Source organism: Manis pentadactyla, chromosome 9 (assembly GCF_030020395.1).
Source record: "Manis pentadactyla isolate mManPen7 chromosome 9, mManPen7.hap1, whole genome shotgun sequence".
Taxonomy (NCBI): domain Eukaryota; kingdom Metazoa; phylum Chordata; class Mammalia; order Pholidota; family Manidae; genus Manis; species Manis pentadactyla.
Window position 1 is genome coordinate 104,401,250 of NC_080027.1, and position 23,619 is coordinate 104,424,868.

Below are 23,619 nucleotides of genomic sequence, written 5' to 3' on the forward strand. Positions count from 1 at the left end.
AGACATTTAAACTTTGAGAAGAAATCAAACAGAAATGTTAGAAATAAAAAACACCATAACAGAGTGAACAATGCCTTCCTTGATGGTATGATCAGCAGACCTCAAAGAGCTAAGGCAAGAACAGATGAACCCAAAGACAGGACAACAAAAATCAGCCAAACAAAAATGCAAAGAGAAATAAGAGTGAAAAAAAGAAAACAAAACAAGATAGATTATCCAAAGGCTGTGGGACAATATCAAATGGGATAACATACAAATAATAATCAGAATTTTAGATGTGAGGGAGAATGAGGCGGAAGAAATATTTGGAGAAATAATGACAAAGAAATGTCCAAAATTAATGACAGAGACCATGCCCAGATCCAAAAAGTCCAGAGAAAATCAACCTTTTATACATGCTGTTCCTTCTACAAGAAATACCTGGAATAGATTTGGTCAACTTATATAAAACACTAAGCAAGATATAATGGCAGGATAGCTGCTCAAATGTTAATTCGTCAATTTTTATATATTAACTCATTACTAGTAGTAGAAACCATTTATTGAAAATTTACTATATGCAAATGTTTTACATGCACAATCTCATTTATTTCTAAATGACATTTGAGACATTTAAATACTCATATTTAACCACCTTCAAAGATGAACTAGACTCAGAGATGATAAGAAATTTTCCTAAGTGATAGAACCAAGGTTGACACCTACAGATCAGAACTCAAAGGCTGAGCTACATGGAAACATAAATATATACACATAAGTTCTCTCTCTTTATCTTATCCCCTCATCTCCCTCTCCCTGACAACAACTGCTGGCATGGTTAAGAGAAAGGAAAGTTTAAAAATGGTCCTTGTTTAGGGACCAAAAAAATAATGGACATAAAAGGCTAAAAAATTTCTGAACCCTCTGATCCACTTTTTTCCCCACAACAGGATTTTGATTACAAATACAATATTGCAAAGTAAAAGAGGAAAAAACAGTAAGTTCCAAAACATACAAACTTGAAATTGAGAAAAATCAGAGCAGCCTAAATGTTTAATAATAACAAAGTTATTGAATATACATTTATAAATGCTTTCTAGTAATATTATGATGTAAGGTGAGAAAATGCTTATATATAGTTAGTGTAAAAAGATAGGTATAAAGTATGTCTGTACTGCAAACCTTTTTTAACAAGGTAGGCTGAAAACTGGAAGGACAAAGATCAAATCATTAACTTTGGTGCTGTTTGGGTGGTAGAATTACAGGTCAATTTTCCCTATTCTCTTTTCTAAAAGTTCATTATTAGTGGAGCAAAATATAATACTCTGAAGCACAGATAATGAAGGAATAAAAAAAACAGCCATTAGGTCTCCTGTATAAGATATAATTGGATGCAGAGGGTCCAAATGCTGAAGATAAGTTTCTGCTTGATCAGGCATTACTTTATAGACTATGAAAGGCTGAGAAGGAAGCTTACAGTTACATCACCTTGTCTTGATTCTTCTGATATATATATAACATGTATATTTTAGCAAGCATAATAAAAGGAAACTGCAGAATAATGCAAATGTTCATGTAAAAACAAAAACCTTATGCTTATCTAATAAGTAATTGACACTGACTACTCAGTAAGGAACATGGCACCTAAACTGGGTAGGAGAATTTATTTACACCTATGCAAAGTCAATAGTTTCACACTTAACAACTCAGGTTGATGAAAATCCTTATACCTAAAAAACACAGGACATACAAAAGCTTAAAAGTAACTTATGTTTTTGAGAAATCTCATCTAACAGAGAGATACACCTTCAAATACTTAACTAATATTACCAAAAAACAAAACAAACCTTTTATCCACATTAGTTATATCAAATGGGTGAGGTTCAAGTTAATATGATATTTAAACAAAGACTAACAACCAAAAGGCAAAAAAACCCATTAAAAAAACCCCCAAGTTATTACCCTGGAGAAGTGACCTTTTTTCTCCATATCCCTAAAATGATTATTTGGAAAGGACAGAATAAAAAGGAAAAATGAGAAATAAGTAAATCACACACTCAATGTATAGAGAACAATCACATAAAATGAAGTGATTTTCTTCATTCTACTTCTTTATTATAGAATGTTTTGAAAACATTCTATAATAAACCTGTTTTTTAAAAATGGTGAGTACTCTGGTGGATAATGTAAAATCTACAGGGTAACCAGGTTTTCCCTATCAATAATACCAGTGAGATCTGTATAAGGGGTCCTAGAATTTCTTTTTCTATCAGTAAAGGGAAACACAGTTGTTAGATCTTAAAAATCCAACGAAATGTAAAATGCTTAGAATTAAAAGGTCTTAACCCTTTACAAAACACAGAACTATTAGGAAAGGAAAATATTCCTTATAAACAGGGATTCCTACTAAACTTTTAAGTTGCAAGGCTAAAACATTAACTGAGAGATACATAAATCCTCTTTTACTTATTATTTCCAGAATACAAAATAAAACTTTTTCAATGTAGATACCTACATCAATTATCCACTCTTATTAATAATTTGGATTAATCTGAACCACTATAGTCTTCCATTAGTAAAAACATCAAGGATTACCACATGATTTGGTTGGTTAATGAAAAACAGTAAGAAAGAGCATCTGCCTATGACTTCTGAAACTTAAATTATTCTTAGTTGCTACAAATAAGGATTATATATATTCGGTTGTATATTTCAAACTAGACGAAGGTACTTAGATAGTTGGGCATGAAACAAAGTATTTCACTTATCACTTATAATACTACCTTGGGATCCATGACTGTTTTTGAGAGAAATCATAATTCTTTGCAATTTTTTAGAAGTAAAAATTCTGGGTCTCCTAAAATAAACCAACACTTGCAATGTTATGAGAAGAAATAAAAACACTAAAAGCAAAGCCAACTACTACCATTTTTCTATCCCAATTTCTGGGAAGCAACTTGAAAAGATAGGCTTGGTAAGTCACAAAGCCACAGCTCTAGATACTTAGGATTTAAAACAGTAAATTAACAAGAAGGAATTGGCTCTTGAAGTCAGATTTACTTTCTATACAATTTATCTGTAAAGCTTCCCACTTCGATCAGAGACTCAAGGTCTGGAAGACAAATATAAGCAACTGCCTATTTAATCTCAACAATCTATGAACACTTCGTCATTTAAACCAAATGATCTAGATTTATTTTCTGCTTTCAACTCCATTTTTTGGTTGCCTATCACAGTTCATATAAAAAAATCTATAGTTTCATCCAAGTTAATTTTCTTTATCTATAGTAAAAAAAAGACTAATAAACAGACACAAAATTAAATGGCTTCTTTATAGCAATCGTGATAGACTGATTTTTCTTTAATCTACATAATCAGATTTTCCCTAGATTCAGCAGTAAAAACTTTTTTACCATCCTGGGAATAGCCAATGCCAACTTCTGATGGCTATTATTTGGAAAAATGCTGCATAAAATGGGCTTTAAGAAATGATGGAGGAAGAGGTGTAAGAGGCACAAACCCTTGTAAGTAAGGGTCACATCAATATAGGACAGTGACATGAGAAGAAAAGGAGTTAATGTGTGACTGTGGAAGTAAAATACTAATATATATTTCTTTTCTCTAGAAAAGAGGCAAATCTGGATTAGCAGGAAACACTTTAAACAGTGTTGTCCTTGGTTAATTCTGCTTTAAAAGTGATTGTTAAATATATTTTTACTCAATGAGAAAACAATAGTCATGTTCTTCCATACATACAGTTCAGCATTTTAAACCAATTCAAGTAGTATTCCTTAAAAACTTTTAAGTCAAGGAAATGATACTCATTATTCACTCTTTCCTCCTACTACTATAGAAATTTGGTAGGAACTATCAAAAGATGAACATTTAGAAACCAAAGTTAAATCCCTTCCTGACTCAAAATATTTTTGACACATTTAAGCATCGTAGGGTAAAAATGAAGATTTATAGGTTAATGGCATAATTCTGAATATACTCTCAAACCAGTGTATTTCATTTTTTCCCTTAAAAAAGTCAAATCAAAAAGAAAAACAAAAACCACGTAGCTTCAAGATTTGTGTCAATTCCAGGCTTCAAAACTGGCATACTTCATAAACACTCCTTTTAAAAAAGTATTTGAGAAAAAATTAAAAGAACCAATCTAATATAGGTTAAATTCCATTATAGCATATATAGAAATGACAATGAAGTATTCAAATATTTAAAACATCAACTATAAGACCCACAAAATCATACGTCTTTGATTTCATTACAATATTTACCATAAAATATCTAATGCAACAGAGATAATGTTTTCACAGATGCTATCCATACAGTAGTAAACATTAAGGTTAAAGTGTATTTACACTTAGTGTAATTTACTCAGAGAAGAAATGAATAACAGGTTTGTTCCAGTTTTCCACAACCTTCTTGTCTCCTCCCTTTTCTACTTCCCCAACCCACTCTAGTCTGGACACTAAGGGAACAGTGGGCACTGAGGAGGAGATGGGAGCCACAGTCTTCCTGGAAGGCAGGGTCCATGCTCAGAATCTTCTTTCTTTCCACGCCCAAACAGACAAGAGTTCATTCAGATTGCCCTCTTCCAGTCAGGAAAATTTTCTAAAGTGTTATAAACCATCCAGCTAGAGGGAAGAAGAAAGGAAAGGAAAGATAAAAGGAAAAAGAGAAACAGAAAGAAGAAAGGAGAGAAGAAAGAAAAAGAAGCTCCTGTGTCATCTTCTCAGTTTTCCCTGAAGAATTTAGGATGAGAAACAGCTTCAAAGTGTGGCATGTCAATATATATTTAAGGTAGCTTTTCTATTAAAGAAAAGAAAAAAGTTCACATCTTATTTTGCCTGTGTTTCTTCCTGAGGGGTATAAAGGAGTAGCAAAATCTAACAGACATTAGGTACTCTTAATCACAAGTATTCCCTCCTTAGCAGATGCTGAGAACCATTTATGCCTCTTGGTTAATCTTTATAACAAACCTCTTTACAGTGGTAACATGAATCATCTGTTCCCATACTTGATTACTCATATAATTTTCCAAAGAGACCCCAGGAGCGTTTCAAATCTCTACTCTCTTCCCTTCCTCCCCCACAATACAGATTCATGGTCCTAATAACAGACCTGTTGTGATATTTATTTATTTTTGGAAATATTGCAAGGTGATTCTGATGATCAGTCAGGTTTGAGAATCACTGGAATAAATTTTATTATAGTGGCATCTGCACTTTAACAGAAGCAGACTTGCTTTTCACATACACTTCAGCTTCCCTAGTTTGGTGCAACCTGATGCTCTATACAGTGTTTACTAGATAGTGATGCCTATCTCTTAGATAAAAACAATATAAATTAGAAAAAAAGATGCATTAAGTCTTTTTGAGAGAAGACTTAACTGTGAAACAGTGCTAATGCAATGGAGAAAGGAGGAACAGGCTAAAAATCTAACAAAGATTAAGCTAACTATAAATACCAATTTCCCTCTAGCTTCAAGCACTTTCAAATTTTCATTGTTTTTTTGAAAGCAAGCAAAAACCTGGAGGTTATATCCCAAGGGGCAAAATAGTAATTATGAAATAATTATATAGGTACCCATGAATGTTCATGCAAAACTGATGTAGTCTTGGTATTACCACTGAGCTTCAAGTGAATCTACTATATATTAGAAGTATTTCCTACCTCTACTGCAGTATTCCACTGGTTTCGAAAATTACTATTTAATTAGTTATGCAACCAAGATAAAAGCCAAGACTGAAGGATTGTGTCATCCATTACAAAAATTATGTATTAATTACAAATTATGTGCAAATAATTTGCTTAGTGCTGGGGATAATTTTTAAATGATGCTAATATCAAACATTTACATAGCTCTTACTATAAGTCAAAAATTATTCTAAAACTTCAATGTACATTAACTTATTTTATCTTTATAATAACCCTAAGAGTTGGGTATCAGCACTTCACATACAGAAACTGAAACACAGTGCAGTTAAGGAACTTGAGCAAGGTCAGATCTAGCAAGCAGGAAATCTGATTTGAACCTAGGTGGCTTGGCTCCACAGTCTGTATTCTTACTCAATACACTTCTCAAGGAGTCTGTAGGTTAGGAGGGGATAGGAGACTTAAACACAAATAATAGTACAAGGCAGTATATTCATTCAGCAAATATTTTTAATGGATAGGAATCATGAGATATTTAGGTAAATAAAACATTTCCTTAAGAACACAAAATTTCAGTTAAACATGCTGTGAATAAGTGTTTCATTAAACATTTGTTAGAAAAAACAGAAAATATATTTAATTATATGACTGAAGAAGATACTCTTGCCTAGTAAGGTTGTAACTTTGTACAGTACAGGTGACTACACAGTTGGTGGATTCCCAAGCCAAGTTGCTGGACTTGGTTTAAGGGAGGGAAATCATTATCCTGACATCCTCCACTTTAGTATACAGAAGCTTAATACGACTCCTGGTGTTTCAAACCATAGCAGAAAATAAGCCATCCTTAATAACTGATGCTTTTCCTGAGAAGAGAGATTATTTTTGTCACTTTTGAAGAGCTAAAGGAGTCTTACATGTCCTTTACAACTATTACCTTTTACTATTGGATATCCATTTATTGGTGACCCCAAACTAGATAGCTAGGTACGATGTGGTTCAGAGCTGATATGATGATACATAAAGGGTACCTACAGCCTTAGCTGGACTCAGGATCAGCCTCTAACAAAAATATGGTGTCTCTTAACACAGCCATGATCACTTAAGAACAGAAATAGTCATCTGCATTCTTAAATCAATTTATATTTCATTCCAATAGTTTCAGATTAGAGTCATACCACAGAAGGATCTACAAACACAATATATATATATAATCTGCTTTACCTAACTCTGAATAAAGCAGTGATGATAAAAAAGATAGGACAGATATAAAGAGTAAAGAGTACTGTACCAAATTTACCTCAGCTTTGTAGCATTACTTTCAAGGTGGATGTGGGGTGTGGGAGATAGTGGAATATATTTGAATTACTAATACCAAATTGCCAAAGGACTGTAATTTGTAAAATTGCACCTTAGCTGCATGGTACTTTCCTTTCAAGCAAGAATTTCTTTAAAAAAAAAAAACAATTAAAGAAGACTGAAGTGCCCTCAAGTAAGGTACTCGTACTACCTCTAATTTCTGCATTCTCTTGGAGAAATCCTATCTAGCTTCTTGGTTTTAAATACCATATGCTGACAGCTTCCAAATTCTTATCTCTGGCTCTACAATCTGCTGTGAATTCCAGATTTAGCATGTCCACTTAGATGGCCAATAACATCTCAAATGTGGTCTAAAAGTCAACTCCTCGGCTTCTCCCCTAAGACAGTTCCTCTGGTAGTCTTTTCCACCTTAGTTAGAGGTACCCTCACTCTTATTATTATTAGGGGAAAAAAACCTCAGCTTTCACTCTCCACATGCAATCTATTGGCAATTCTATTAGTTCCACTTTCAAATGAACAGGGCCTGACTACTTCTCACTGGTTTACCACTATTTTATCTTACCTGGATTACTTCAACAGCCTTCCTGCTTCCACTCTTGATATCTTACAGTTTGTTCTCTATGAAACAGCCTGATTTTTTAAAAATTTAAGTCAGATTATATCATTGCTTTGCTCAAAATTACAAAGACTCCCAACTCCCAGTAAAAGCCACAGTCCTTACAATGGTAAACAGTGCTCTACTGAAAGAAATGGCTCTTCTTCACCACTCTGAAGAGAGTATTACTTTGTATTTAGCTCACTGTAGTGCAGCAAAACTGACCTTCTCTTTGTTCCTTGAACACTAATCATATTCTAAGCTCAAGGCCTCTGAACTGTTTACTCCACTTGGAGTACACTTCAACATTTAAACATAGATTACATCTTTATCTTCTTCTGGTCTTTACTCTAATGAAGCATTCTGTCACCACCAATTGAAAATGACAACTCCCTACTCGGCACTCACTATCCCACTTTCCTGCTTTTTTACCAAAGCACTCATCACCTTCTAATAACAACTTCTTTATTTTCTGTCTGTTCTGGCAAATAAAATTCTAAGTCTCCTAAAAGGGCCAGAACTCTTTTTTTTACCATAAACTGTTCACAGTTTATCTCCAGTTTCTAGAACCCTTTGAGCATACATAAAAATATTTGCTGAATAAATGAACAAGAGTCTCTCATGCCTTCTGGCTCATGTAAATTAAGAAAATATAGTTATTTTTATGACTAATCAAAATGACATATAAAAATTAGATTTAAACTCCAGAATCATTATAAAGTGAGTTACGGAACTTTCTTTAAATCTTTTCATTGTGAAATAATGAAAGTTCCAAGAGACACTGATGTTGCTTGCTGGTCTAGGCAGCACACTTTAAGAACCAACTTCAGAGGTTACTACGCATCCTTTTCAGTCCATATAATTAGTTCTTTTACCTCCTTCATTAGCAAGGCAAGGATTTGAGAACATTTTAATTACATTTATCATTCTGACTTATATTATTACTGTCAATTTTGTGTTTGTGTTTATTCTATGTGTTTATTAAATCCAAGGCATCATTGCTTTATATAGTCAATATGTACTTTAGATTTACTGAATATTTACCATTTCTATTGCTTTCCATTCCTTCTCGCATCTCTGAACTTCATCTTCACTTTCTGCATCTTTTCCTTCTTGACTTAAGATAAGGTTTTCTTTAGTGTAGGTCTGCTGGTAGCAAGCTCTTCATATTTGTTTATCTAAAATATCTTTATTTTACCATTTTCTTGAGAGATTTTCACTGGATATAGAATTTTAGACTGGCAGGTGTTTTTCTACACACTAAGGATCTGGTTCCATGATCTTCCAGTTTCCACTGCTTCACTGAGAAGTTGGCTGTCAGTCTAATCGCTGGTCTTCTGAAGATAGTACTTTTCTCTGCCTTCTTTTAAAAATCCCCTTTATATTTTATTTTCAGCACTTTTACTATGATAGGTCAAAGTGTGACTGTCCTACCACCAGCAGAGGTCACAGGATCAGACACAATTAGCTTTAATCTAGCACTAGGTTAGGCAGCTTTATAGAGGGACACAGGATGGGAAATTCAGCATAAATAGCATCTTCAAACTTATTAGGAAGCCAAACAACTATTTACATGAATAGCTTCTTGGATTTCTCCCCAGCCCACACAAAGAATATGCATACTTGCCACGAATAGTTAAGGTGCGTGTGGTTCACATAGATACAGAGATGTGCTTTGGTTTCCTTGTATCGTTCACTTTGCATAGACATAAGGCCAATATGCCATCTCACAGTTCTTTCAGTCCAGATGCAATACCACAGATGGAATTTCATAGTAGATTTAAGAGATAACTAGCTTCTAGCACATATCATTTCATATTTGTCTTAAGTCAGTATATTTCTACAAGGTGGTACTATGAGAAGGCAGAGCCAAGATTAGATTTTCAGGCAAGCCTAGGTCTGTCCAGAATCCATGTTTGCAATTAAATCTTTGTTCATATTGTAGATTTCAAGTCATTTATTCTGTAGGTTACAAAGGCTTACTTAATCTCTGCTTTGATATCTTTTATCAATTTTGTAAAGTTCTTAACAATAACCCTTGCTAATATTTCCTTCAGCTGCATTCTTTCTCTCCTTTCATGTTTCCTTATGAGTATGTTAAAACTTTCTTCTTTCTCTCATTTCTGTACACTTTTCATCATTTTTGTTTCATGTATATTTTCTTCTAACTTTACCTACAAATACATTAGTTCTCTTTTCAACTGTGTCTTACCTTCCTCAACCATTCACTGAGTTCTTAATTTTGGTAATTGTATTTTCCACTTACAGGATTTTCATTTTTAAGTTTTCAGTTCGTAGTTGAAATCTTTGATCTTCTCTTCCATCTTATCAGCACGGTTATTTCAAGCTATTTCTGATAACTCCAATATCCAGAGCTGCTTCTATTTTGCTTCTATTATCCACTGCTTAGGCTGGACTTATTCATGCTCTCTTGACTATTGTTCTATGTCTATTTTTTATTGTTCCCTAGTATTGTATTTGCAATTTTGAAAAAAATAAATGAAATCTTCAGATGGTCTTCTTTCTAAGATCTTCCTTCACAGAGGATTTAATTTTGTATCCTGTGGACACTAGAAATTTAGGATCATTTCATGTTAATTTCAGGATTGATATGATTTGAAGTTGAGCTGCAGTCACTGTGAGGGCTTATCATCTACTGGTTTACCCAGGACTACATTCCTTTGGGCACCTAAACCAAAGTGCTTTCACCCACACAGCACTGAACACTAGACTCCAATCCTGTGACCCTGTGAGGACACAGTAAGTACTCTTAGTCATTCCATCAAAATTATCAAATATTCCAAGGGGAAAAGTGGACTCAAAAGCCAGGCTCACATTCTAAGCTGGTAATTTTTTTCTATCTTGTTTACTTTCCAGTGCCTTCACACAGGTTTTTTTCTTTTTTTTAATAAATAAATACACTTGGTCCAACTCTTCTAGTTCTGCTTAGAGTGAGGGTTGGTTTAAGTCTGCCATTAGCAAAACTGGAACTTGAGTAACAGAACTTTAAAGAAGACAGCAACAGAATATACCTAATTAAAGTTAAACTGTACCTGAAATTCAGATACTATAAAGTACTCATCAAGTAAGAATTTTGTGTGTCAAAAATAAAAACCAAATGAGCACTTAAACAGCTTTTTTAAAGATGACATTAATGACTCATGTTTACAAAAATCAAGATAAAACTATTTCATTTATAAAACTTAAGAGAAAGTCTATACTTTAAAATGTATGAAAGTAAGTGACCGGTTTGAGGAAACATTTTTTGCAACCTAGAAGTGCAACTTTCTTGTTAGCCAATTAAATGTACTTAAACATTCTATGTAAATGTATTTTGTAGAGAGCAATTCTGCCCTGAAATAATATTTAACAAGATGTACATATAAGCCACTCTCCTCGACCTACATCAAAATTTTTCTTCCTAATACAATCCTAGGTTCAGTTGAATGTTTATTGAGCACATATTGCATGTGGTCATTAAGGAAAATGAGACAGTATGTACTCTGGAGAAACTTCAAGTCTCATAGGAGAGATATGCAGAGATGTGGTAATGCTGTAACAGAGGTATGTACGAGATGCTACAGGTACACAGGAGAGACAGTATGTCAGCATGACACTGTTTCATTCATTACATTTCAATTACTATCTACCATGCCAGCTTCTTTTGGTGATGTAATACTAAGCACAAGAAGAAAAATGCATATCACATATCAATATACATTTGAAACTTAAAAAAGCTCACCTGTGTAAACATAAACATAAGGCATTATATAAGACTTCAGAGTGAAAAAACCAACATGAAAACTTACCCCATCTGGAAGTGCCCTCCAGCACACAGCACTAACAAATTCATTTGTATCATCTTCTTTTCGGTCTTTGTCCAGAACACTTTTGACTGTATCAAACTTAAAAGTTAGTAAAGTCTTAGAAAGTCCTTTATAGTACAGGTAAAGAGAGTTGTTCTCGCTTCCTGAAAAAAATTTAGAATGGGAGAACTCAGAATTAGGACATCACATTCATAAGGTAATTATCACTCAATGTTTAAGCTCAAAGACTTTTATGGTTAAATTTGAAAGACCAGAACACAGGCTTTCTTGGGAATTACTTGCAAATCATGAGAGAAAAGGTTCATAGAGAAAAGATACTTTACTAATCTAAAGAAATAGTTATCGGGGGAGAAGTAGGGGGGTATTAAGATTAACATGCATGGGGGGGGTAGGAGAAAAGGGAGGGCTGTACAACACAGAGAAGGCAAGTAGTGATTCTACAACATTTTGCTAAGCTGATGGACAGTGACTGTAAAGGGGTTTATAGGGGAGACCTGGTATAGGGGAGAGCCTAGTAAACATAATATTCGTCATGTAAGTGTAGATTAGTGATACCAAAAACAAAACAAAACAAAACAAAACAAAAAAAAAGGGCAGTTCCTGTGTGGTAACCTCCAATGAGTTCTACACAAGGGAATAAAGGGCATATAAAGTGTAGGCAAAGGGTCTGTTTGCGTTTATACAGAAGATCAAAGCCTAATTGGGCTACCCCGAAAATGAACTAAGATACGATATGAAAGAGAACTTCCAACATTAGCACTCTCTGGAAGACTCATGCCAGAAGATGATCATCAAAAAACCCCAACAAAGATCCACGCACTGCTACAGCTGTAGATGCACTCATCCCACCAGCTCCTGGACTTGCCATGGGAATGAGGAAGGAGATATCTAAGCTGGCCTGTGCATACAGTAAAACAACAAATTTGACTGGATCTATACTGTTGGAACTCAACCAAGAATTTGGAGAAGTGCAAATTGTAGCGCTCCAAAATCTTACAACTACAGACTATTTACTGTTAAAAGAACATAAGGGATGTGAACATTCCCCAGGAATGGGTTGTTTTAATTTGTCTGATTTCTCTCAGACTGTTCAAGTTCAGTTGGACAATATCCACCATATCATAGATAAGTTTTCACAAATGCCTAAGGTGCCTAACTGGTTTTGTTGGTTTCACTGGAGATGGCTGGTAATTACAGATATGCTTTGGTTATGTAACTATACTCCTATTATGTTAATGTGTGTGCGCAATTTAAGTAGTAGCTTAAAACCTATACATGCTGAAGTTACTCTACAAGAAGATATATCAAAGAAATAATCAATCTTCCCATGTTTTCTTCCGCCTGCTACTTCTATAGCTTTTCTTCTTCCTTCCTTCCTAATTACAACCCTTAAATAGAATTCGTGTCTCATATCAAATTTACCGAGTATCATAATTCTTCCAAGTGGTAAAGATACCTCAAGACAAATGCTGGGCATAGAAGCTACAGGGCATAAATATGCAAAGAAATAAAAAGCTAACCATTTCAAACAATAAGGCTTCTCTCTCACATACCACCTTTACATTTCCCTGTATGGCCCTGGAAGATGACTGGTTAGCCAGAGACGGGTAAGATTCCTCAAGGGAGGAACAACCTAAGATAGGCACAGTCGCAGGGGGGTCATCAGGTGAGAAATTGGGGATCAACAGAGGTGAGGCTTAGAACCTCACCCCCCCGTTCTGAGAGAAATCTTCTGCATACGTGGATGTTTTATTGCCCTGGTCTAGCTTGGATTAACACATAGTCTACAGGCACACACCTGATCATCTACATGTGCTCTCTTACAACACTAAACTCTGTTTTCTACCTTTATCTTGTATCAACCTACCACTTCAGCATTTTATTAAAAATAATAATAATAAAGAGAGAAATGTGGTATCCACATATAAATCAAGTATAAAAACCAAATGAGTATTCATATTTGAACTGTTTATAGTTCATAATGCATGAGAAAAATCAAAAGTTTCTGTGATGACTGCCCTTGTACTGTTCACTATGTAACTTATTCACTATGTAAGAATTTGTTCTCCATGTAAGAACTTGTTCATTATGCTTCAGAAGATTGGAGACTGACGAAAATTAGGCTTGGGGTGGATTAAAGATTGTGCATTGAGCATTGACTCCCCTATACAGAATTTTATTGTCGTTAACCATTTGATCAATGAATATGAGAGATGCCCTCACAAAAAAAAAAAAAAAAAAAAAAAAGGACAGACTTCCAATGGTAAAATAAATAAGTAACCGGGATGTAATGTATAGCATAAGGAATATATTCAAGATATTGTAACAGCTTGGTAGGGTGATAGCTGGAACCTAGAATTATGTATATAAATGTTTTATCACTGTGTTGTACACTTGAAACTAATGTAATGTAATACTGTGCGTCAACTACCCTTCAATAAAAAATAATTATCTAAAAAAGAAATAGTTATCATTAAATGATACTGCCACATAAATATCATTTATAGCAGAGGTCTAGAGGAGAATCAGAAACTTGTTATTATAGCACGATGAATCTTAAATTACATTTAAGAAGAAGATTTCTATTTAGAAAGTAAAAAGAGATAATAACACTTAAAAGGCAAATTTTAATAACCTCAATGACATTTCCCATTCCACAACAAAGGCAGTACTCTTAGATGAGTAGTCCTGAAACCTGTATTTCTGAGCAGTCTATCAAAGTAGGATAATTATGTGAGAGACTTGCTTTGGCAGGGTTTAGGTTAATATATTTATAGGGAAAGTCTACTGAATAAAGTACAAGTCCTTTGAAAATACTAATGAAAGTTCACATATTCAGGCATTAGATATGAACCAAATGTACCAAATTTGACTTTTCTATTTCTGATTTAATTTTTTATAAATTATCAACAATAAAGGACCTAGAATAGTGGATCAAGACTACCCAAATGGGCTGCTTAATGAAGATAAGATTATATAGGGGAAAACGAATATCAAGCTAAAAAATAAAATAATGTCTTCAAAACTAGGATATTAGCAGAAATTAGTATTTTCTGTCTTCTGCATAATATCTACAGAAATTATGTTACAATGCAGAACAATTACAGAACATATTTAACAATCTTAACACTATTTCATGTAGTCAGACCTTGTGCTCAGTAAAGGAGGAGAAGACTAATGCATCTTCCAGTACAATTTGAAGACAATTTAGTATGTTTTCTTCTGGTGTACAGATCCTTTCTTGACATGGTATGTAGTTTATGTCCACTGAATGCAATTTCAGTGATAGATACCTGTTAAATAGTTCCAGGAAAAGATGGCTTCACTTACCACAAGCTATATAATCTCCATTGGAAGCGAGGCCTACAAAGTTTTTTTCATTGATATGACCCTTGAAGGAACGTAGACAGTACGGTTTCCCCACATTCCAAAGCTTTAGCTGACTGTCTGTTGAGCTGAGATAAACACAAAAAGTTAGAAATATTTAAGATTTCATGGAATGAAATTCATCAATACTAATTAGAGGCAATCCAGTTTGGTGGTTTAGAATGCACTCTCTGGAGTCTGTCTGAGTTAGAATTCTCAATATGACATTAATCCGTTTCTGACCATAGCAAATTTATATAACCTCCCTGGCCTCAGCTTCTTTATCAGTTAATTGTGAAATATAATGTTTCTCATCTTACAGATTTAGATGAATCTTATAAAGTAATGTGAAAATTAAATTAATCCATTTAAAACACTTTCAGTAGTCCCTGGAAAAACAGGAAGTCCTCAATAAACATTAGTCATCAATACCACCATTATCAAACAAGATAGCTTAATTGGGAGTTATGCTTAATTTAGAAATATAATTGTTCCACTTGATTTGATTTACTTTTCAACTATTGAACTGTACTGATAGGCTGAATATAAACTATTCTCACAAAGCTTAGCTGTATCTAAAGGGGTAGGATACTCTGAATGGTCTATATAAGTAGTTTATCTTACTGAAATGATATGCAAATCTAGTTATTTACAAAAAAAACAGGTGATTATGAAAATCACTGCAAATCCTTTCATACAGAGATATGACAGTCTTCGGACTTGAATGAAACACCATGTTTTTGTTTTTCTCTGACTTTTTGTTACAAAAATTGGATTATACCATGTATATTACTTTGTAAATTGCTTCTCCTTCATTCACATTTGCTTTACATTTTTTCTATAAAATAAATATTATTCTATATCTTTATTAATGACCCCACAATAAACCATCTTTTCTGTAATTGACCTTGACAGAATAGGGCACCATGCTAAATATTTTACATACAATATTTCACTTAAAGATTGACAACATAAGTACTATTAGCTTCATTTTAAGCATGAAGAAATTGCAATTTAGAAAGCTAAGGATACCTTCAAGCCACCACAGCTAGTAAATAGTACAGCCAAGATTGAAACTTCAAACTCTTATTTCAAAGGCCAAACTCCAAACTATTTAATATTTCTCTAATTGCTTCTCATTATTTCCTCAATGTAACACCTCTATTAGACACTTAAGTTGTTTTAAATTTGTTTGGTCAACAGTGTTGCACTGAATATCCCTTTATGTATGTGTATGTGTGTATGTATGTATGTGTGTGTGTGTGTATATATATATATTTTACTGGCCAAGAAATGTGAATATTTTAATATTACTTTTTAATAATTCTAAATGAATTTGTGATTGAATCAGCTATAAATACTGCTGAACTCTAAATATGTCCAAGAGAATCAAATCATGATTTACAAAAAAAAAACTGGTGAAAATACAAACAACATATCCACACCAATAAGGTCAACTAAGATTTCCAATGTATACAGTTAAATATACATATACTTCAACTAGTTGAAATCAAAACTGATTTAATAGTTTTAAATCTGAAATTGAAGGAAAATATTGTCACCACTTGATCTTTCATCCACATCTGAATCTGGATAACATTTAATTATATATTGCCCATTATTCTTCTTAAAAATGGGGTAATTTTCGACTAGTTAGCATTTAATATATTTGTGAACTCATTACCTATATTACCTCCTCCCCACCCTTAGAAAGCTCAGTTACCACTTTCTTTTTTTTCCCTTTTTGTAACTCAATTCAAATTACCTTGCTAAATCAATTTATTTTACCAAGTTCTTATCTAGAGCAACCAGTGTGGAGGTAGATGTGGTGGGAGATACCAAGAATAAGGCACTGGCATTAATAATCTCCTAAGAGAGATTAGAAACATAGTGAAAAGAAGAAAGCAATGTATCATTAAGCTTGAGAAGAAGTTAATAGACATGAAAAAGAAAGAAATTAAGAATGGGTATTTACTAGGGTAATACAAAATGAAAAGAACTATGAAATGGATAACAAAAAGAAGGGACTACTTCTGTTATAAGAGCTCTGTCAATAATATGTTGACAACTGAGATTTATTTACCTGGTTAACATCTTGTTACCTTCAAACAAAATAAAAGATAGCTAAAAGCTTGTATTGTGATTCTCTAGTTCAGAAGCCTTCTCAAAAGTATTTGTTGGGTATAAGCAGCCATTCTTAGAAAGTTCTTTTGAAAACATATTTAAAACACCATGAAATCTATAAGGAGATCAAGTAACATGGAATCATAAAAGTCAACCAATGTTACTTGAAACCAAAAATAATACTATTGTACTGCAATGTAGATACACATACAATAACATATTAGTTGACTTTAATAAATAAAGTGTTTCTCATTCTATTGCATCTCATTCTATTGCTTCTTTCTCTCTAAGGAGAAGCAGTGGCTAAAATTGAAGTTCAATTGTTTTAAGTTCAAATGTTTTAAGGGGTGACATTAAAAACGAGTACCATCAGGACTTTATTCACAAATAACATATAAAAGTGAGCAATACAGACCAGAACATAAGCGTATTTTAGACAACTTATAAAAATCTACTGTGTAAGAAAAAGAGCATAATCATAGTGTTACTCTTTACAAATACCTACAGTGACATTATAAATGATGGCAGAACTCTATGTTAACCTCAACCTCCAAAGAGAGCAATACTCACGCAGAGACAATTTCCTCACCACTCACAAACTTTGCGTAAGAGACTGCTTTTCGGTGTCCCTTGAATACCATGATTGGCTGTTTAGTGTTACGAAGATCATAGTAGTGGACACAGTGATCTAAAACAAAACAAAATGTAGCAAATGAAGAAATGAAAAGCAAAGCTAATTTTAACTGGCTTTGGTGTTTTTCACCAAATATTTCAGGGACAATGTCAAACCTATAATAGCCAGAAAATTATAATCTTCAAAGATAAGGCAGCTAAAGTGGGTTTTCTGTTCTGAATCTAGATATATATGATTACATAAAAAATGTACACACATTTACCACTGTCAGTCTTAAAGGAACTGATAATTCTGTAATCCTGTCTCTACAAACAGAGTATGAAGGGTTCAAAGTAACTGGGAATTTAAAAATATATCCCTAACTTGTGATGGATTTATAAAAAGGTAATATAAACATTTTTGGCTTCTGGCTAAAAATAAGGCTATATAATTTTACTTCCCACATTTTCTTTTTAAAAACACTCTCATGAGACACATTTTACATATAATAAAGTTCACACTAAGTATACAACTCAATGATTTTTATTGACTTTAACCCATGGTACAACCATTACCATAAATGAGTTTCAGAACATTTTCCTCATCCCAGTAAGATCCCTCACGACCTTTTACCACCCACTGCCCTAGGCAATCACTATATCTAACAACCTCTGTAAGTTTGCCTTTTCTGGACACTTTATAAAAATGAAATCATATAATATGTGGATTCTTACACTTTGAATCATGTCTCTGACGTTTCTATATTTTAACATGTATTCAAGTCTGTGTGAACATGTATTCAGGTCTTGGGCAGACACCTAAGAAGTGTAACTGCAGGGTCAATGTGATAATTTTGTGTTTAGCTCTTAAGAAAATGACAGACTGCTGACTACACCTTTTTAACAATCCTATTAGCAATGACATGATGGTTCCAGTTACTTTACATGAGTTCTTTGAAAATTTAAAATACATGTCCTTTATTGGATATATGTTTTGCAAGTATTTTCAACTGTTCTGTTGCTTGCCTTTTTATTTTCTTAATAGTGTATTTACAATCATGGAAGTTTTAAATTTTTATAAGGCCCAATGGCCCAATTTTTTTTTTTTAATACACCATACGTCTGGTGTTGTAAATAAGAAAACTTTGATTAACCCAAAGTCATAAAGATTTTTCTATTTCTTTCTAAAAGTCTTATTGTTTTAGTTCTTATGTTTAAGTATGTGATTCGTTTTTAGTTAATTTTTGTGCGTGATGTGAAGTAAAGGTCTAGGTTTATCCTTTTGGCATGTAGATAGATGGACATGCATCCAGTGGTGCCAGCATCATTTGAGAACAGAATATTTTTTCCCCAGTAAACTGCTTTGGTGCCCTTGTTGAAAATGAATTGGCTATAAATAAGGATTTTGTTTTGGATTCTTAATTTTAATCCATGAACATTACTTATGTCTGCTCTTCTGGCAATATAACGATGTCTTGATAACAGTAGCTTTATAATTTTGAAATTGAGAAGGAAAAGTCCTCCAACTTTGTTCTTTATCAAAATTGTTTTGGCAAGTCCTGATCTTTTGCATTGCCACAGAAATTTTAGGAATAGCTTATCATTTCCTTCAAAAAAAGCCTGCTGAAATTTTTACAGGGATTGAGTTCTATTTAGATATTCATTTCACTAGATTTACCATCTTAATGATATAGATCTATGAACACAGAATCTGTCTCTGCATTTATTTATCTCTTAATTTCCCTCAGTGAACTTTTGTGATGTTCAGTGTACAAGACTTATACTTAATTTTATTAAATTTATTCCTTAAGCATTTTATTCTTTTTGATTTATTCAGAACAAAATCTTATTTTTTGATTATTCATTGCCCATGTATAAAAGAATATTGGTTTTTTTATATTGATCTTTTATTCTGTGGCCCTAAACATTTTTCTTAGTTATAGTATCTTTGTTTTTAAAGAGTTCTTAAATTTCTTCATATGTATGTCATCTATGACAGTTTAATATTTACTTTCAAATATGGGTTCTTTCATTTCCTCTATTCCTTAGCTGCATTAGTTATACTCTCCAGTACTAAGTTAAAGAGGCAAAGGTGAATACCCTTGTCATGCTCCTAACTGTAAGGGAAAAGCATTGTCTTTCACTATTGTGTATGATGTTCACTGCTGGTTTTTCATAGAAACCCTCTGTTGGGTTGAGGAAGTTCCCTGCTATTTGTTAATTAAGAATTAATCACCAATGAGTGTGAAATTTTGTCAAATGCTTTTTTCTATATCTCTTGAGATGATTGCCTTTTCTATATCATGGAGAATGTTCCATGAAAATAATGTGTATTCTGTTGTTAAGTGGAGATATGAGTGTGGCTTTAGCTTTTTATTTTATTAGTTCTATTAATATGGTGTATATATTACATTGATTTTTGGAAGTTAAGCAAGCAAACCTGACATACCTGGGATAAATCTCACACTGTCATAGAGTATAATTTTTTAAATATGCCATTATTAGGTTTGCTAATATTTTGTTGAGGATAATTATATTCCAGAAGAATACCAGTTGTGTTTTTCTATTAATGGGATAATTTTAGCTTTTGGTTTGGAAATCTTCAGTTAAGAATTTGTCAAGTACTTGTGTTATTTCTTCTTAAACACTTGATAAAATTCACCAGTGAAGCTATCTGGACCTCAGCTATTTTTGTAGGAAGATTATTAGTTACTAACTCAATCTAATTACTGTTCATAGGTCTATTCAACTTTTCTGTTTCTTCTCCATCAGTTTCGGTAATTTAATTTTCCAGGAATTTTTTACTTCATCTAATGTTATTGAGTAAGTTGGCAAACAGTTGCTCATAGTATTTCCCTATAATCCTTTTAATATCTAAAATGTTAGTGGTATGTCCCTTTCATTGTTCATTTTAGTGGTTGTCTTCTTTTTTCTTAGTTGGACTACCTAAAGGTTTGTCAATTTTATTTTTTCAAAGAACCATCTTTTGGTTTTACTTATTTTGTCTATCATTTTTCTGTTTGCTATTTCATTAATTTCCACTATAATCTTTATTTCCTTTGGTTGTCTTATTATTAATAAGCTCTGTTAGGCTTATTATTCCTTTACTAAATTTTTTTATGTGAGGGCTTACATTACTGAGATCTTTCTTTTTTAATAAAGGAACTTAAAGCTATATATTTCTTCTAAGCACTGCTGCAGCTGCTAGCACAGGTTTTGGTACATTTTCATTTTTGCTCACTTCAAAATATTTCCCTTGTACTTTCTTCTTTGACCGATGGGTTATTTAGAAATATGTTGTGTTATTTACAATACATTCAGGGGTTTCCCAAATTAAATATTGTTATTTATTTCTAATTTAATTTCATTTTAGTCAGAAAGCATGATTTTTACGGTTTCAATCCTTTTAGATATGTGACCTAAATATAGGGTCTATGTTGGAGAATGTTCAATTTAAAGAATGTGTATTCTGTTGTGAAGTGCAGATATATATGTCTATTAGATCAAATTGATAATGTATTCAAGTCTTCTATATCCTTGCTGATTTTTTGTCCAGTTGTCCTACCAATTAATAAGAATACTTAAGTCTCCAACTACTTTTGTTAAATATTCTATTTCTCCTTCCAATTCTATAGTTTCATGTTTCAAAATAGTTTGTTTTTAAATGTATATATATTTATACTTGTTATATTTTGCTGATGAATTGACCCTTTTGTCATTATAAAATGGCTTTCTTTGTTTCTAGCACCAATTTTTACTTAAAGTCTATTTTGTTTGATTTACATATAGCCATTCCAGCCTTGTTTACTGTTTGCATGGTGTATCTTTTTACATTCTTTTACTTTTAACCTATTTGTGTCTCTGAATCTAAAGTGTATCTTTTATAGATAGCATTCAGTTGGCTATTAATGAATGGGTCCTGTTTCTTTATCCATTCTACCAATCTCTGCATTATGGAGTGTTTAAGCCATTTACATTTAACATAGTTTTTATGAGATAGGATTTATACCTGCAATTGTGCTATTTGTTTTAATTACATCTTTTTTACTTCTATATTCTTCCCTTACTGCCTTTTTGATGTTAAATAGATATTACCTAAAGTGACACTTTAGTTCCTTTGTTGCTGTTTTTTTACAAATTTTTTTAGAAGTTACTTTCATAGTGGTTTTGTTAGAGTAGCCAGATAGACAGACATGAGCAGGAGGAGAAGAGGAAGACAGCAGACCACCCAGTCTCCACCCTGTCTCACTCAGACCAACTCCTTTTTGGTCCCTTTTGCAGTTTAGCACAGACTGATAAGCAGTTTTGAAGCAAACACTTAAGGGAAACCTTGTCTACTAGTAATCCTGAGGCCATTATAGTATTATTATATCATTTACACTGAGGCTTTGCAGTGCCCCAATGGGTTTCACTTAGGTTCTCATGGGAAGATGACAGATAAAAACATACACAAAAAGGCTGGAGGGGAGGAACCAAGGTGGAGCCAAAGGGAGGTGTATAATGACAAAACAGGAGGGAGGAAACCAAATAAACCCCCATAAAACACAAGGCAAAATTCGAGGGGCTGCTACCCATCCTCAGAGTCAGCCTGCTCCTCTCTCCCTGGAGTGTACATGTTTCCTCCCACTTTGCTAATAAAAAGAAACCCTTTGTGCCTTTAACTCTGTAATAAGTCTCTTGACTGAATTCTTTCTTCCAGAAGACAAGAATGGAGGAATTACACAATCTATAGCCCAGTAACAGTTTTCCTAGGGATTTTAATTGAATTGATCTAAATCAGATTATCACTAAATTAACTTTAAAACTTTGTAGAAATGGTGCTACAATATAGCTCCTTTCCTCTCCACCCTACACTCAGTGCTAATTATGGTGATACATATTATATCTTTTTATATTATAAACCCACAAACACAATATTTTAATTCCTGTTCTATTGTTCTCTCTTAAATCATTAGAATTGTACAAAATAGTACATTTAAACTATCTTTTATTATACCAACATAATTATCTTAACCCAGTGTTCTTTCTTACTTTGTGTGGATTTGCTTTATTATCTAGTATCCTTCTTTTCAGTCTAAAGGACTGCTTTTAGTGTTTTTTGTAAAGCAGGTCTGCTGTAAAAGAACTTCCTCAGCTTATGTTTATTTGGGATGTCTTGGTGACTTCAAGCCTTCATGGTCTGATAAGAGGTAAGCTGCTGATCTTATTGAGGACCCCTTTTATCTGCTGAGTTGCTTTTCTCTTGCTGTTTTCCACGATTCTCTCCCTGTCTTTGGCTTTCCATAGTTTGAGTATGATGCTTAGTTGTCAGTCTCTCTGAATTTAACCTACTCTGAGGTTCACTGAGTTTCCTAGGTGTGTAAATTGATGTTTCTCATCCAATTTGGGAAGATTTTGGCAATTATATCTTCAAATATTTTTCTATCCCCATTCTTTGCCATTATCTTCTGAGAGTCTGTATATGTTAGTATGCCTAATGGTGCCTCACAAGTTTCTGAGACTTAATTCAGTTTTCCTCATTCTTTTTTCTATATCTTACACTGGATAGTCACTCCTGACCTATCTCCAAACTCACTGACTCTTCTGCCAGTTCAAACTTGCCCATGACCCTCTCTAGATAATTCAACTACAAAATTTCTACTCATTTTTTCAAATACTCTCTACCTAGTGAGATATATTTTCTTGTTTCTTTAATCCCATACTTGTGGTCTAATTCACTAAATTGATTTATAATACCTGACTTAAAGTTACTATCTAGTACGTCCAACATATACAATAGTTTCTATTGAATTTTTCCTTCTTTGCATATCTCAAAAAATTTTTGTTGTTGTTAAAAACTAGACATTTTAGATAACAGAGTGTCTCGTGGCATCTCCAGGATCTTCCTGCCCCTATCCCCTGGTTACAGCTAGGCTTTTTGTTGCTGCTGGTGGCATTGATGTTTGTTCAGTGACTTTTCCAGAACAAATTCTGTAGCATCTGTAATCCCTGCTGTATGGAACCACTTGAGTGAGTCTCTGATCAGTTTTTGTTCATTTTTATTTTTTAACCTGAGTAATGGTGTGTGTGTGTGTGTGTGTGTGTTTAAGGGCATGTTTTCAAAGCTCAGGCAACTTATAAAACACTTCTTGCTTGCAC

General features: G+C 33.3%; 1 protein-coding gene across 6 annotated transcripts in view; it reads right to left on the reverse strand.

The window, feature by feature from the left end:
* COP1 (COP1 E3 ubiquitin ligase) overlaps positions 1-23,619 on the reverse strand; it is a 214,678-nt gene that overhangs the window by 36,495 nt on the left and 154,564 nt on the right. For all 6 annotated transcript variants that reach the window (XM_036918080.2, XM_036918082.2, XM_036918084.2 and 3 more), the window contains 3 exons: positions 17,440-17,557; positions 14,710-14,834; positions 11,362-11,522 (listed from right to left, as the gene is read on the reverse strand). In XM_036918080.2, the coding sequence (XP_036773975.1) occupies positions 11,362-11,522; positions 14,710-14,834; positions 17,440-17,557 (404 nt within the window). The remainder of the gene's footprint in view (positions 1-11,361; positions 11,523-14,709; positions 14,835-17,439; positions 17,558-23,619) is intronic.